Raw genomic sequence first — 16,995 nt, 5'->3', positions numbered from 1 at the left:
TTTTGGAGTTGGTATTTAAACCCAACTGTCTAGCTTCAAAATCTATTTTCTGTGTGTTACACAATGCCTCTAATTTAAATAAAACGAATTAAATAGTACAAATGAACAATCAGCAATTTGGGACTCTAGTTTGCTATCTTTGTGGTCAATAAATGTTGTCTATTTCATTAGAATTATTCAGAAAAATTAAAAGAAAGTATGTATTATTTAATTTACAGTAGCAGTTAATTGGGATTATGTTTTAACTTCAGAAGGATAACCATATAATGTTTTGTTTGCTTGAATTTTTGTCTCTTTTTCTTTGTTTTTAACTTTTGGGAACACTAATTTTTTCCCCCTGTCTTCATGTGCAGGTTATGTGGGTATGTAATTTGTGCCGAAAACAACAAGAAATCCTCACTAAATCAGGAGCGTGGTTTTATAATAGTGGAACTAATACACCACAGCAACCTGATCAAAAGGTTCTTCGAGGGCTAAGAAATGAGGAGGCACCTCAGGAGAAGAAACCAAAACTACATGAGCAGACCCAGTTCCAAGGACCCTCAGGTGACTTATCTGTACCTGCAGTGGAGAAAAGTCGATCTCATGGGCTCACAAGACAGGATTCTATTAAAAATGGGTCAGGCGTGAAGCATCACATTGCCAGTGACATAGCTTCAGACAGGTAAACATTTTGTTTAATCTTTAGGCAAATGTTTTTACTTTTAGTCTTCATTCCAAACAGAGATAACAATACATGAAATGTTTAGGCAACGGTGAGTTGTCTAAATAATGTAAACATTCGTGTGTTTTACATAAATACTGTATGTGATGTTCAGGACTTGACCTATCATAGGTTTGAACTATCTTAGATGGGATGTGGGAGTGTTAGGTTATCAGATAGATTTCCCAGAATAAAGAAGTGAAATAAAACAGGGAACTTAGAAGTTTTTGTCATAGGAAAGAGAGACTGGCATTGGACTAATGGGAATGAAGAAGAGATGGCTATAAGACACTTTATAGAGGTTGGACTGATGGGACTAGTTGGAAGTGGGAGTTAAGATAATGGGGAAGGTTAACAATATCTCCAAAGGTTCTATCCTGGGCTGAAGGATGATGTGGTTTTTCAAGCAAGTATATGCAGACCCAACGTCAGGTTTATAGTGAAGGATTTCATGAGTTTGATATATCCATGTGCTAACTCTGTTGTAACTATTTTGGCTCAGTTCTATGGGCTTCTCCGTGTTCAAAGTGTGATACTTAAAATAGTACATAGGGCTCTTATATTTCCTACCTTTGGAAGGAGAATAAAGTATTTTGATGGGAAGATTCTTTTTCTTCCTTATTTATTTATTTATTTATTTTCTTGAGACGGAGTCTTACGCTGTTGCCAGGCTGGAGTGCAGTGGCACGATCTTGGCTCACTGCAATCTCTGCCTCCTAGGTTCAGGTGATTCCCCTGCCTCAGCCTCCCAAGTAGCTGGGACTACAGGTGTGCACCACCATGCTTGGCTAATTTTTTGTACTTTAATAGAGGCAGGGTTTCACCATGTTGGCCAGGATGGTCTCAATCTCATGACCTCGTGATCTGCCCACCTCAGCCTCCCAAAGTCCTGAGATTACAGGTGTGAGCCACCGTGCTCGGCCTATTTTTCTGTACCTTATTTTTCTGTTTGAATAAAGATAAATTTAAATTTGGTTTATACTATTTCTGTTGCCCAGAAGTAGCAGGTACATTTATTTCTGTGTTGAATAAGTACAAAGTCATGCATTTCTGCAGAAACAAATTGTATATATAGTATGGTGGGTTCTCAGGTATCAGTTCTAACAAGTAAGACCACTGGGAGTCATTTTAGATGGTGCCTAAAGTCACCACTCCAATACGTTGCTGGATCTTAAGAGAAAAAGAAAACAATGACTGCATCACTTCTTTTACAAAGTGGTAAAAGGGAACAGTATATATAATCCTATCTTTGGGGAAAACAGTCATCTTAATCTTGTGGAGACTTCTTCTGGGAGACTGGGTAGAAAGACCTCAGAGTTATCCTATATAGAGGACAAGAAAGTTGGAGTATTTATTTATCAACTCTCCTTTGTTGTTGGTCCAGGGCTGATCATGGGAATTGTTAACTCTCTGAAACTCACTGGCCAGAGAAAGCGCTCAGGCAGCATGTAACAGACACTTATAGTAAGCCAATATTGCTATGTAGGGAATGGTGAATGATGAGGCAATATGGTTGGGTTGCTGGTAGTATCTGCTACACAATGACTTCAGAGATCAAGAAAGTTCCCCAAATGGCAGTTATAATGGTCAAGGTATATGAAAAAATAGATAACCAATGGAGATAGGATTTTTTTAAAATGAGTGAATGAATAACTAAATAAAATGGATAATGAGCTCTTTTTCATGGCACCTCGGAGGCATTCGCCTGCTTCAAGATGAAACTGGACATCTCCTTCCCAGCCAGTGGCTGCCAGAAACTCATTGAAGTGGACAATAAACACAAACTGCACTTTTTATGAGAAGCATATGGCCACGGAAGTTGCTGCTGATGCTCTGGTTGAAGAATGGAAGGGTTATGTGGTCCTAATCAGTGGTGGTAACGACAAACAATGATTCCCCATGAAGCGGGGTATCTTGATTCATGGCCGTGTCCACCTGCTAATGAGTAAGGGGCATTCCTGTTACAGACCAAGAAGAACTGGAGAAAGAAAGAGAAAATCAGTTTGCGGTTGCATTGTGGATGCCAATTGGAGCATTCTAACTTGGTTATTGTTAAAAAAGGAGAGAAGTATATTCCTGGATTGACTGATACTATGGTGCCTCGTCGCCTGGGGCCCAAAAAAGCTAGCAGAATCCTCAAACTTTTCAGTCTCTCTAAAGAAGATGATGTCCGCCAGTATGTTGTAAGAAAGCCTTTAAACAAAGAAGGTAAGAAACCTAGGACCAAAGCACCCAAGATTCAGCGTCTTGTTACTCCACATGTCCTGCAGCACAAATGGCGGCATATTGCCTGAGAAGCAGCATACTAAGAAAAATTAGGAAGAGGCTGCAGAATATGCTTAACTTGCGGCCAAGAGAATGAAGGAGGGTAAACAGAAGCGCCAGGAGCAAATTGCCAAGAAATTCAGACTTTCCTCTCTGGGAGCTTCTACTTCTAAGTCTGAATCCAGTCAGAAATAAGATTTCTTGAGTAACACATCGATAAGAACAGACTAAAAAAAAATGGAAAATAGGAATATAGACTCCATTTGTTTAAAAATTAACCACATGAGATAGCTTTTTGTGGAGCTTAGAGAGGCAGGTTTAGGAAAAATAAAACGAAATACTAAAGCACTGGGTCATATAATAGAATATTAAGTTTTGGAATGCATTTCATCAGGAAGTTATGCATGTTAAAAATAAATTCAGTAAATTTATGAGTAATTAATATCATTATAGACAAGGTAAAGCCTATCTGTAATCTTTATGTTTTTTGTTTTGTTTTGTTTTGAGACAGAAGTCTTTTTGTTGCTCAGGCTGGAGTGCAGTGGCATGATCTCAGCTCACTGCAACCTCCACCTCCTGGGTTCAAGCGATTCTCCTGCCTCAACTTCCCAAGTAGCTGGGATTACAGGCACCCACCACCATGCCTGGCTAATTTTTTTGTGTTTTTAGTAGAGACGGGGTTTCACCATGTTGGCCAGGCTGGTCTCATACTCCTGACCTCAAATGATCCACCCACCTAGGCCTCCCAAAGTGTTGGGATTACAGGCATGAGCCACTGCGCCCGGTTGCCTATCTGTAATCTTAGAAGAAGGTGGTAATGAGAACAAATAAGAATCTTATATTCCTTATTGCCTCTTTCACTCACAACTACTGGCCTGAATAAACAATTGAAATTGACCTATTGTGGGGAGCCAACAGGTTGTAGTTCCTTTTAGTCTTTTCTCTTTTGCCTGGTGCTTTGGCTACTACTGCTAATAAATTCATGCTAAATGACTCAAAGCATACTGTATATCTTCTTTCCAAACCTTATAAATGCCCAACCAATAGCTCCTTTTGTTCACAAAAATTACTTTTAGTCAGGAAAGAAGTTAGAGTTTAATATCAGATTTGGTAGTTATGCCTAGAAAATGGAACTCATTATAACTTACATAAATGTTTATTTGGGAAACACTTTAAAGAGTATTTCTTTTATTTTAAAATGCAGATTATACAGTAGTTAATTAGACATTTATCTGTAGCCAGTATTGAGTCCTTTGAATTTTTTCCCCTACAGCAAGGGGTCAGCAAACTATGAACCTGGGCCAAATTTGACTTGCCACTTGGTTTTTGTAAACAAAGTTCTTTTGGAACACAGCCACTCCTGTTCATTTACTTATTGTCTACAGCTGCTCTCAGCTACAGTTCCATAGTTGAGCTGTTGTGAAAGACCATATGGGCCTCAAAACTGCAAATATAGGACGGGTGCAGTGGCTCATGCCTGTAATCCCAGCACTTTGGGAGGCCGAGGAGGATGGATCACCTGAAGTCAGGGGTTTAAGACCAGCCTGGCCAACATCTTGAAACCCCATGTTTACTAAAAATACAAAAATTAGCTGGATGTGGTGGTGTATGCCTGTAATCCCAGCTACTTGGGAGGCTGAGGTGGTACAATCGCTTGAACCTGGAAGCTGGAGGTTGCAGTGAGCCAAGATCGTGCCATTGCACTCCAGTCCGGGCAACAAGCGTGAAACCCTGTCTCCAAAAAAAAAAAACAAAAACAAAAACTGCAAATATTTGCTCTCTGATCTTTTACAGAAAAAGTGTGCCAGTCCCTGCCCTAGAGAGCAGTTCTGTTAGTGTTGTAGAAATTTCTCCCTTTGCCCATTTTCTTTTGTCACCATTTAAATTTTTTCAATTAAACCTATTTTTTTTTGTTACTTTATCTCCCACCCTGCCTCCCAGCTTCTATCCTTCTCTCTCTGTCTCTCTTTCTTCTTTCTTACCAGAATGGGTTTTCTTGCAGTATTTGAATTGGACAGGGAAGTGGAGGTATTGCTAGGAATATAATTTCAGTTTAAAGCATTAGTAATTTGTTTTTTCAATACCATTCAGAAACCAGTGGCTTCAGAAAGAGAAACTTCAGTTCAACTTAATTTAAATCTCTATGGACTTGTAACTATATTTGAGACAGAAAAGTATGTTACTCTTTTAAGGAGCTTTGATCTGTAACGTGATGCAGTAGTTTTGACCTTTTTAAAAGACTTGTTATTTCTCTCACAGGTTTTCGTATAGTGTTTTACAGATAGGTCATTAGTATTTATTGAATGAATGAATATCAAGTTGGCCCTAGACCTTAGCATTGAGTAGGCGAATACTTACTTAACATATACTCATAAAATTGCAATTCTTTATCAACTTAGATGCAAAATATTTTTGAGTTTCAAGTATGTTTTTATTTCAAAATAACTTGTGAAATACATTTTAAAACTGGATTTTTTTCTGGTTAGGAAAATAAAATTAGTGAAAATTAAAGTAAAACTGTTTAAAAACATTTAGTTGATATTTCTTACATTTGAAATTATTTAATAGTTGGATGCTTCATAATTTTCGTAGTTGAAAATAAGTGAAATGTAGGAAAGTTTTTTTATTTGCAAAATTTTACTATTTATTTAATATGTAGCAGTTTCTACAACATTTAGAGAAGTTAAAAAGTAAGAAATATGGATAGTTTGTATGGTAGATGAGAAAGAACTAGAAGTCAGAAAACCTAGGCCCATAGTGTCATCATTTCTAGATGTTTATTTTTTTCTCTGTGTCTCCTTCTTCTCATCTCTGGAAGGGGAAAAGACAGTCTAAATCCTGAGAAGACTTCCAGTTCCAAAATTCTGTATTGTGTTGTATTTTAAGCTCCTCTGCCATGAGATAAACTTGGAGGCATTCTCTGTCGCTATTTTTTTCCTCCTATAACTGGTAGTTGTATGACAAATTAATGCAGGATTGTCTTCATTCATACTATAATTCATTGTTATAATTCATTCATTCAACAGATATTTATTGAATTTCAGTGTAGTATTTGTTTCTACATTTTACTGCTTGAATGATGACTCTTAATGAAAATACCAAGGGTAATAAAAATATAAAACAATTATCTTGGATCTAAACTTTAAAGTTTTAAGGTAGGTTCAGCATGATGAATATTTAGCAGTTTGGTAATCACCATTTCCTTGTTATCTAATACTTATGACTTTCCAAATATCTCTGTGACATTGATTATTTAAAAATAAAAATAATATTCAAATACGTACTTAACACTTCAGCTTCCAGTACAGATGGAATAATAGTGCCTGGATTTACTCTTACACAATAGGCATAATAAAATAAAATAAAAGGCATCTAGATTGAAAAGAAAGAACTAACACTTTATTCACAGAGAACATGAATATTTATAGAGAACATTAAAGGGATCTATAAAATTGTTACTAGAACTGGTGAGTTTAGTAAGGCTGTAGAATATAGTCAATATCTGATAACCATTTATATTTCTAAATAGTAGCAAGGAAACACTTATAAATAGAAATTAAAAAAATTTTAAGACCATTAAAAATACAAAATAAATTTATACTAGCACCAAAAAATGAAGTACTTAGATATAAATCTAACAAAATATGCACAAGGTTTGTATGTTGAAAACACTGAAACACTGATGAAAGAAATAAAAGAAAGTCCACATAAATGGAAAGATAAACTGTGTTCACGGATCATACAACTCAGTATTGTTAAGATGTCATTTCTCCCCAATTTGATCTATATATACAGATAGATTCTAAACTTAAAATAGAAATGTTTGAAATAACCAAAACAGCTTTTACGAAGAACGAAGTTAGAGGCCTAACACTACCTGATTTGAATACATTATAAGTCTACAGTAATCAAAACATTGTGGCATTGGCATAAAGACAAATAGATCAGTGAAACAGAATGGAGAGTCTATATATAAAGCCATTCATGGATAGACAAGTAATTTTTGACAGAGAGGCAAAAGCAGTTCAGTAGAGAAAGGATAGTGTTTTCAACAAATGGTGCTGGAATAACTGAATATCCATATCCAAAAAAGTTTGAAGCCTAGTTCTTTTTACTGTATAAAATTAACTGAAAGTGGATCATAGAGATACATGTAAAACCTAAAAGTATAAAACTTCTGGAAGAAAATATTGGATAATATTATTTGATCTTGGTTTTGGCTAAAACTGTAAAGCTTGTAGGAGGAATTAGAGGAGAACTTCTTCCAGATTTTAGAGTAGTCAATAATTTCTTAGACAAGACACAGAAAGCACTAATTCTATAAAATGAAAAAAAAATCCACAACAAATTAGACTTCATCAAAATAAAAACTTTTATTCATTGAGACACTATTAAGAAACTGTATAACCACATTGTATTTCAAGAAATTTCAAGAGAAAATATTTGCTTTTTGCTTAAAATGCATATTGCTTAAAAAGGTATATAAAGCACTCTTAAAATTCATTAACTTAACCCTAAAGTATAAGAAGTTGGAATAGGCTGTTTATAAAAAAAAAATGCATTGCTAGTAAGTACAAGAAGTGTCCTATGTGTTTAGTTATTTGAGAAATACAAATCAAGACTATAAAGTGCTGGGAGCGGTGGCTCACGCCTCTAATCCCAGCACTTTGGAAGGCACAGGCGGGCGGATCATCTGAGGTTGGAAGTTCAAGACCAGCCTGACCAACATGGAGAAACCCCATCTCTACTAAAAATACAAAGTTAGTCGGGTGTGGTGGTGTATACCTGTAATCCCAGCTATACTCAGGAAGGCTGAGGCAGGAGAATCACTTGAATCCGGGAGGTGGTGGTGCGGTGAGCCAAGATGGCGCCATTGCACTCCAGCCTGGGCGACAAGAGGGAAACTACATCCAAAAACAAAAACCAAAAACCCCAAAAAACTATAAGGAGATACTTTGATATATCCACTAGGAATGCTACGATTTAAAACAACAAAAATTCTGACAACACTTACCTTTTGTGAGAATTAAGAGGAATTTGACTGCTAACATCTTGCTAGTGAAAGTATAAAACAATTAAAATGGTATAAACATGGGAGGCTGAGGCAGGCAGATCATTTGAGGTGAAGAGTTTGAGACCAGCTTGGCCAATATGGTGAAACCCCGTCTCTGCTACAAATACAAAAATTAGCTGGGCGCGGTGGCACATGCCTGTAATCCCAGCTACTCAGGAGGTTGAGGCACGAGAATTGCTTGAACCCGGGAGGCAGAGGTTGCAGTGAGCTGAGATTGCACCACTGCACTCCAGCCTGGGTGACTGAGTGAGACGCTGTCTCAATAAATAAATAAATAAATAAATAATAAAATGGTCTAAACATTAGAAAAGTATTTGACAGTTTCTTATAAAATTAAATATACACTTTCCCAATGACCCAGCAGTTCTACTCCTAGGTATTTAATTAAGAGAGATGAAGTAATATATCTACAAAATACTTGTATGATAATGTTTATAGCAGTCTCATTCATAGAATTTCCAAAATGGAAACTTCCCATATGTCCATCAACAGGAGAATGAATAAACAAACTGTGGTATATTCAAGTATATTCAAATAAGTGTATTATTTATCCATGAAGTGAGGGAACTATTTACATGCACAGAAACATGGATAAATCTCAAAATCATTGTGATGAATGGAAGAAGCTAGACACAAAAGAGTACATATGATATGATTCCATTTATATGAAGGTCAAGAAGAGATAAAACAAATCTATAGAAAAGAAATCATAACGATGTTTTCCTTGAGGGAACTTTCTGGGGTGATGGAAACCTGTATCTTCCATAGGGATATGGATTACTGGGTGATGTATTTGTCAATGGCTATTATAGTAGTAACATTTAAGATATGTGTACTTTTAACTGCATGTAAATTATATTTAGTAAAAAATTAAAGGAAAATTATGTGCATAATTGCTACATTTTAAAATCACTGGTTTCATTGAAATTTTATTAGTAGTAAATATTTAAGACTTATTGTGAAATCGAGTCTAAATTAATGAAATTTTCTTTATAATCAGTGTTTCGATAATGGATCTTTTCAGTAGATTCAGATGCTTATATTTATAGAATGCTGATAGTGTACCTAACACCAATCAACTGTATTTAGAATTTACTAAGTGTGCATTACATATGGTTTAAGGACTATCTGGGTAATCTGCTTTCATGAAATCATGACCATGATTGTCACGACTCTTATTCGAAGTGGTCATCTGTGCTATGTGGTAAGAAAAAATAGCATAACCATGAGAGAAATAAGATAAAATGTTGTAAAGGGAAATAATTTGTAAAAGGAAAAAAAGTGTGGTTAAGAAAAAGGTTAAACTATAGAGCTAAGGAGCTAGAAAAAATAAATCACCAATGTTTTTCTTAGGAGAAAAAAGAATCTAATAACCTGGAAGCAAATGATCTCATAACCTTTATTCCTAGATATTTCTTCTTATACTTTTTAGAATACAGGTAAAACAAAAAGGCAACAAAAATGGCTATGTCTTTCGTGCCACTTTCTATGAATTATGCACATTCAATAAATGCTTGGTGCATATGATGAATGAGAGAAAATTGTAATAATTAACAAATGTCTTTAACATGACTGGTGTCTTTTCTGTAACATTTTTATCTTTTATTGAAAGGATGATTAATAGACTTGAAGACAAATAATGATCTGTTCTTATATGGCCAATGCTTAATAGACTTTTTTTATTTTCAAGAATATGATATGAGCTCTGAAAGACAAAATATCTCCCTTAAAAAGGATGTTTAACATAGTATAATAATTGGTTTTACTGCATAGAAGTCAGTTTGTTCTCTTGGAATACATAACTTAAATATTTCAATTTTTAGGTGAAAAAAAGAATCTCTATTTCTATTTTCAACTGAATTAAACTTGAACCATTGTCAACTTTCCTTCATTTAAGTGACCTATAAATAGAGTTGCAACACGTGCCAGCTTGCCTAGGACAGTCCCAGTTTACACATGCTGGCCCGGCATTCTGCATAGATTGACATTTGTCCTGGATTTTATATGAAGTATTTTATTAAGAGTTGCATTAAAATAAGCTGGGGTGAGTTTGGAAGGTCTCCATTTTGTACTTACATAGTGCTCCTGCCATGATTTCATACTGTGTGGGATGCATGTGTGGTGAAGAGTTCTCAACTGAAATATAATCAGCAAGAATCCATCTTTTCCCTAACTTTTCAGATACAAGACAGCTAACATTTCTTTTTAAAGGACAGGATGCAAGGTACCACTACTCAAACGAAGTCTGATAGAAAGATCTTTGGTGGTGGTGGTAGAAGTATTTGACATTGCTGTGCCATTTGCCTTTTGATGTATTGGCCAGTCTGATAGAAAGATCTTTGGTGGTGGTGGTAGAAGTATTTGACATTGCTGTGCCATTTGCCTTTTGATGTATTGGCCAGTTTTGGCATTTCAGAAAGGAGACTATAAGGTTGTTGGAGATTATAAATTAGGGTAGGAAATAGAGGCTGAACTGTCCTGTCATAGAATTTACAGAAGGTAGTCTGGATTTTTTTTCTGCAGTGGTTTTGTCATTTATTGTATAGTGTAAATTTATAAATATTTGTGTATTTTATTATTTGGTAATTTTAAAAATTTGCAACAAATATTTCAGCAGCAAGATGCTAAAAATGAAAATGCGTTTTTACTGATGAATGTGTAACTTGTGCAAATTTTTTGTTGACGTTTGCTATCCACTAGGGGGCTAGTAGTCACAGAATACATCCTTGCAAAAAGAAAAAAATAAACCTGTTGAAGAAGCAACATCAATTTCAAAAGTTAGTAGAATTATTTTAATAAAACCCAACGATGACAAAGTTGTGCAAAGTGCATTTTGTAAGTTAGCTGTGAAGCATGACTTTTCCTTTAGATTAGACAGCTATTCTTTTTAATTTTAGTCAATTTCAGTTAACTAAAGTTTGTGTGTGTGTGTGTGTGTGTGTGTGTGCGCAATCAAAAAAGTAAATCATTGGCTCCATTATCAGAAAAACTTTACTTGTAAGTGTTGACATTTTAAAAGGCATTTTAAAACCAATGCTTTTCAACACTAAGACATTTAAATTTTCTCTACAAAAGAAAGGGAAGAATTGAACAAATTAAACAAATTTCATTATGCAACAGTCATGTGTATCTTCTTCCTCAGTGTATTCCTAGCACCTCACACAGTAATTGATACATAGTAGTGCTCATTAAATAGTTGTTGAAAGACTGAATGAATAGATAAGTAAAAAAGCTTAAGAAAAAAGAAGGAAGAATTATAAGTATATTAGAGTATCTGACAGAACCCCAGGAAAAGAATGAAGATAGACCTTACAAACAATTAGAGTTATGGACTCAAATGCTATGAACTCTATCCCCATATCTTGCCTCTATTTTTCAGTATATCTGTTCTTTTGTGTGTTTCCAAAATGTTTTCACTGGTCAGCTGTTCTGCGTGGAATGAAAAATGGTCATCAATAGAAATTTGTGAATAAATGAAAGAAAGGAGTTTTATACTGGTCTTCATATTGAAAATCAGTACATTATTGGCATATGTATCATACATCCTGTTTGGGAATTAATATGATAACTTAAATAAAAGCTATTTTATTTATTTTGGTGACTGAGAGATTCAGTAGTCAAAATGTTGTGATGAAAATACAGTTGAGGTCTAAGATAGCATATAGTTGAACAGTGCTTTATGCTAATTACGGTTGATAGACAGAAAATAAATACAAACTGCCATTTGAAAGCTGTTAAAATATTTCATCGTTTGATTTCATAATGGTATGCATATAAAAGTATTTTTAAATGGGCTGTATGCATTTTGATCTGATATTGGTTATCAAAATTGATCTGTGGACCATAAAAAAATCATCCTCTCTTAAAAAGATACAAATAGAATTTTGTTTCATGCCTCTTAAACTGGGTACAAAGACAAGGGTAACAACTTCTGAACTCAATCATAGCATATAATTTTAAGTTATCTTTTTTTGCTGACATTTAAAAATGTCAAAACTTGCCATGACTTTGACATTTTTAAAAAGTTTGTTACTTTTCTTCATAGGTTGGAAGTAAAAAAATTAAGTAACATGAAAAGTACACATTTTTATTTATGTATTTTTGATTTTTTATTGATATATAATAGATATACATATTTTGAGAGTACATAGGATATTTTGACACATTCATATAATAAGTAAAGATCAAATCAAGGTAGTTGGGATATCCACTACCTAAATATCTTATCTTTATGCTAGGAACATTCAAATTATTCTCTTTTGGCTATTTTGAAATGTACAATTGATTATTGTTAAGTAGTATCATCCTACTGATCTATCAAACACTAGGTCTTATTTCTATCTAATTGTATATTTGCATCCGTTGATCAACCTCCTTATGCTCCTTCCCTCTGCCCTTTCTGGCCTCTGGTAACTGTCAATCTACTTTCTAGAGATCTTCATGAGATCTACTTTTGTAGCTCCCACATGAGTGAGAACATGTAATATTTGGTCTTCTGTGCTTGGCTTATTTCACTTAACATAAAGACCTCCAGTTCCATCCATGTTGCTGGAAATGACAGGATTTCATTCTTTTTATGGCCAAATAATATTCCATTCTATATATATGTCACATTATCTGTTTATCCATTGATGGGCTCTTAGGTTGATTTTATATTTTGGCTCTTGTGAATAGTGCTGCAGTAAATATGGGAGTACAGATGTGTCTTTAATGTATTAATTTCATTTCTTTAGGATGTATACTCAGTAGTGCAGTTGCTGGATCATATGATAGTTCTATTTTTCGTTTTTTGAGGAACCGCCAAACTGTTCTCCATAGTGGCTATGCTAATTTACGTCCCCACCAACAGCGTATGAGAGTTCTCCTTTTTTCCACATCATCACCAGCATCCCTTATCCTTGCCTTCTTGAAGAAGTCATTTTAACTGGAGTGAGAAGATATCTCATTGTGATTTGATTTGCATTTCTCTGATTATTAGTGATGTTAAACATTTTCATATACCTGTTGGTCATTTTTATGTTTTCCTCTGAGAAACGTCTGTTCAGATCTTTTGCCCACTTTTAAATTGGATTAGTCAGTTTTTTGCTACTGAGTTGTTTGAGCTCTTTATATATTCTGGTTATCAATTCCTTGCCACATGGATAGTTTGCAAATATTTTCTGCCATTATATAGGTTGTCTCTTCATTCTGTTTATTGTTTTCTGTGCAGAAGCTTTTAAGCTTGATATAATCCCATTTGTCTATTTTTGCTTTGGCTGCCTGTGATTTTGAGGCCTTAGTCAAAATCTTTGCCCAGACCTATGTCCTGGAACATTTTCCCAATGTTTTCTTCTAGTAATTTCAGAGTTTGGGTCTTCAACATAAGTTTTTAATCCATCTTGATTTGATTTTTTTTAATATGGTGAAAGATACGGTTCTAGTTTCATTCTTCTATATATGGATATCCAGTTTTCCCAGCACAGTGTATTGAAAAGACTATCCTTTCACCCTATGAATGTTCTTGGTGCCTTTGTTGAAAATTAGTTGGCTATAAATGCATGGGTTTATGTCTGGATTCTCTATTCTGTTTCATTGGTCTGTGTGTCTGTTTTTATGCCAGTACCATACTGATTTGGTTACCATAGCTTTGTAGTACATTTTGAAGTTAGGTAGTGTAATGCTTCTAGCTCTGGCTATTTGGGCTCTTTTGTTGTTCCATATACATTTTAGGATTTTAAAATTATTTTTGTAAAGAATATCATTCAGATTTTGATAAGGATTGCATTTAATCTATAAATTGCTTTGGGTAGTATTGACATTTTAAGTTTTAAATTTAATTTTTTGTGTCCTTTTCAATTTCATTCATTAATGTTTTATATTTTTTATAGATATTTCACTTCTTTAGTTGAATTAATTGTTAGGTATTTGATATTCTTTTTGTAGCTATTGTAAATGGTACCGCTTTCTTCATTTCTCTTTCAGATTGTTTCCTGTTTGCATACAGAAATGCTGCTGAGTTTTGTATGTTGATTTTGTATCCTGCAACTTTACTGAATTTATCAGTTCTAACAGTTTTTTGGTGGAGTCTTCAGAGTTTTCTCATTTTTAAACAAGGCTAATTTGACTTCTTTTATTTTCCAATTTGGATGCTCCCCCGCCGCTTTTTTTCCCCTCTTGTCTAATTGTTCTGGCCAGGACTTCTAGTATTATGTTGACTAAACATAGTGTAGTGAAATTAGGCATCCTTGTCTTGTTCCAGATCTTAGAGGAAAGACAGTTTTTCCCCATTCGGTATGATATTAGCTGTGGATTTGTCATATATGGCCTTTATTCTTTTGGCATATGTTCCTTTCATGTTCTGGTTTTTTTTTTTTTTTTTTTGTAAAGGGATATTTACATCCCTTGAAATTATCATATGAATTTCTCTTGAAATTATCAGATGAATTGGAGTTCCTTTATGTGTTACTTGCTTCTTTCCTCTAGCTGCTTTTAGGATCCTCTCTTTATCCTTTACCTTTGAGGATTTGATTATTAGATGACTTGAGTTAGTATTATTTGGGTTGAATCTCTTTGGTATTCTCTGACCTTCCTCTACCTGGATATTTATATATTTCTCAAGTTTTGGAAAAATTTCAACATTATTTCTTTGAATAAGCTTTTACCCGTTGCTCTTGTTCAACTCCCTCTTAGACACAAATAATTCTTAGATTTGGTCTTTTCTGGTAATTTTCTATTTCATGTAGATCATCTTTATTATTTTTCATTGTTTTTCTTCTTTCTCCTCTGATCATATTTTCAAATGCTTGTCTTCGAGCTCTCCGATTCTTTCCTCTGCTTGATCCATTCTGTTTTTGAGAACCTCTAATGATTTTTTTCAGTTCAGCTGATGTATTTCTCAGTTGCAAGATTTCTGTTTTTAAAAAATTATTTTAATATCTTTGTTAAATTTGTTAAATTTCTCAGATGAATACTTGAATTGCTTTTCTGTGTTAACTCGGAGATCACTGAGTTTCCTTAAAACTACTATTTTTATATGTGAGAGAGCTCACATATCACTTTCTCAGTGGCATCAGTAACTGGTTCCTTGGTTTGTCCATTTGGAGAGAAAATGGTTTCCTGTTTGCTATTGCTTTTGTGGATGTCTTTCTATGTCTTTGCATTGAAAGATTGTCTATTCCAATCTATCCTGTCTGGCTTGTTTTGTTTTTTACTTGACTTGTTTTCTTAGAGATTCTTTTTAATTTACCTGTTGATTTTTTTTTTCTAGGTTGCTGCCTTCTTTTTGGTGTTGGATGGTACCTTAAGCCAAAGTTTGCCTGGCTATAGTAAATGATTGGGTTGCTGCCCATCCTGAATGGGAAAAGTCCAAAGGGGATATTCTGGCAGTGCTGGAGGCTGGCCAGGGGTTCATGCCCAGGGGATCTGTGGAATTGTAGCATGGTGCTGTGGATTAGCCCCTCTGATTTGGCATCTCCTTTGATTGAGTTAAGGAACAGTTTCCAGGACTGAGATTCAGTATAGAAATTGTGAGTTGGGGAAGTATTCCACGCACTTCATGGTGGGCAGATTATGGGGAAAGGCATCAAATATCTTACAGTTTTCTTGGAGTTTTTTTCCCTCTTTGTGGCCCTGGGAACTATCTCTTCTTCACGTTTGAATTCTGGGATATTGCTCATGATAAATTGGTGCCGTATATTTGTTTTTCATTTTCTGTGGGGGTGGAGGGAGTGAAGCCAGCTTGGTTCTTTGTCATTTTGGAACCGGAACAAAAGTATATATTTTTAGTAAAGTTAAAATTATTTTTTCATCAGCAAGTGTTAAAAGTTATTTTGTTCAAAATGACTTAGTATTGTTGCTATAGAGATGGCTTTGATAGGTACTTGAGAAAGTTACTATGCTTATTTTTAAAAACGGTTTAAAATCTTGTTTCCATAATTACTCAAATTTTTTGATTTGCATGTTCTCTGTGAATGTGTTTTGGAGTAAATCTTAAGACTTCTCAGTTTTGGAGAAGAATTTTCTCATGTTTCAAGGTTTATTTCTTCTGTATATTATCTCTGCTATTGTTTGTTTGTTTGAGACAGAGTTTCACTTTTGTCGCCCAGGCTAGAGTGCAATGTTGTGATCTCGGCTCACTGCAACCTCTGCCTCCCAGGTTCAAGTGATTCTCCTGCCTCAGCCTCCCAAGTAATTGGGATTACAGGTGTATACCACCATGCCTGGCTAATTTTTGTATTTTTAGTAGAGACAGGGTTTCACCATGTTGGTCAGGCTGCTATCAAACTCCTGACCTCCAGTGATCTGCCTGTCTCGGCCTCCCAAAGAGCTTGGATTAAAAGTGTGAGCCACCACACCTGGCCTTATCTCCTCTATTCTATATATTTACTGCATACTCCAGCTGCACAGTTTCTGTTTTCTTTTTTTTTTTCCTCTAACACTGTTACTATTTTTGTTTGAGTGTGTATTTTTATAGACATCCTCTGCAAATATAAGAATATATATGTACGCTGTATATATCTATTTCTTTGAAGTGATACCATACTATATATAGTATTTCCTTATCTTTCTTTTTTAATTTAGCAGCATATGTTGGAAATCTTTCTTTACCAGTGGATAGAGTGTTCTTCTTCATAAATTTTAGTGGATGTGTCATATTTATTTAGTCTGTAATGATAGACAGTTAGATTATTACCACATTTTTTTGCTATTACAAATGCTATCATGATACATAATACACATGATACATACGTGTGTGTGTGTGTACTTATAGTTTTGCATAATAGTAAATCTGTAAGATAAACGAAAATTCCTAGAAGTACAATCTCTTGGTTAAAGAATGTATGCAGTTTAAATTTTTGTAGTCATTGCGATATTGCCCACTAGAAAGGATACACAAAGTTATACTTCTATCAATAGGTATTAGGGTTTTACTTTCTAGTTCATTAGCCAACACAATATTATACAACTTTTGATC

The 16,995-nt window shown here is 34.6% G+C and overlaps 1 protein-coding gene and 1 pseudogene across 34 annotated transcripts in view; both read left to right on the top strand.

Annotated features, from left to right (window-relative positions):
* Nucleotides 1-16,995, top strand: part of LOC105476014 (regulating synaptic membrane exocytosis 2) — a 763,868-nt gene that overhangs the window by 260,144 nt on the left and 486,729 nt on the right. For all 34 annotated transcript variants that reach the window (XM_024791003.2, XM_011731614.3, XM_024790996.2 and 31 more), the window contains one exon: nt 354-664. In XM_024791003.2, coding sequence (XP_024646771.1) covers nt 354-664 — 311 coding nt within the window. The remainder of the gene's footprint in view (nt 1-353; nt 665-16,995) is intronic.
* On the top strand, nt 674-13,822 carry LOC139355616 (small ribosomal subunit protein eS6-like; annotated as a pseudogene).

This window comes from Macaca nemestrina, chromosome 8, assembly GCF_043159975.1.
Source record: "Macaca nemestrina isolate mMacNem1 chromosome 8, mMacNem.hap1, whole genome shotgun sequence".
In the NCBI taxonomy this organism is placed as follows: Eukaryota; Metazoa; Chordata; class Mammalia; order Primates; family Cercopithecidae; genus Macaca; species Macaca nemestrina.
This window is presented reverse-complemented; position numbering and strand designations above follow the sequence as displayed.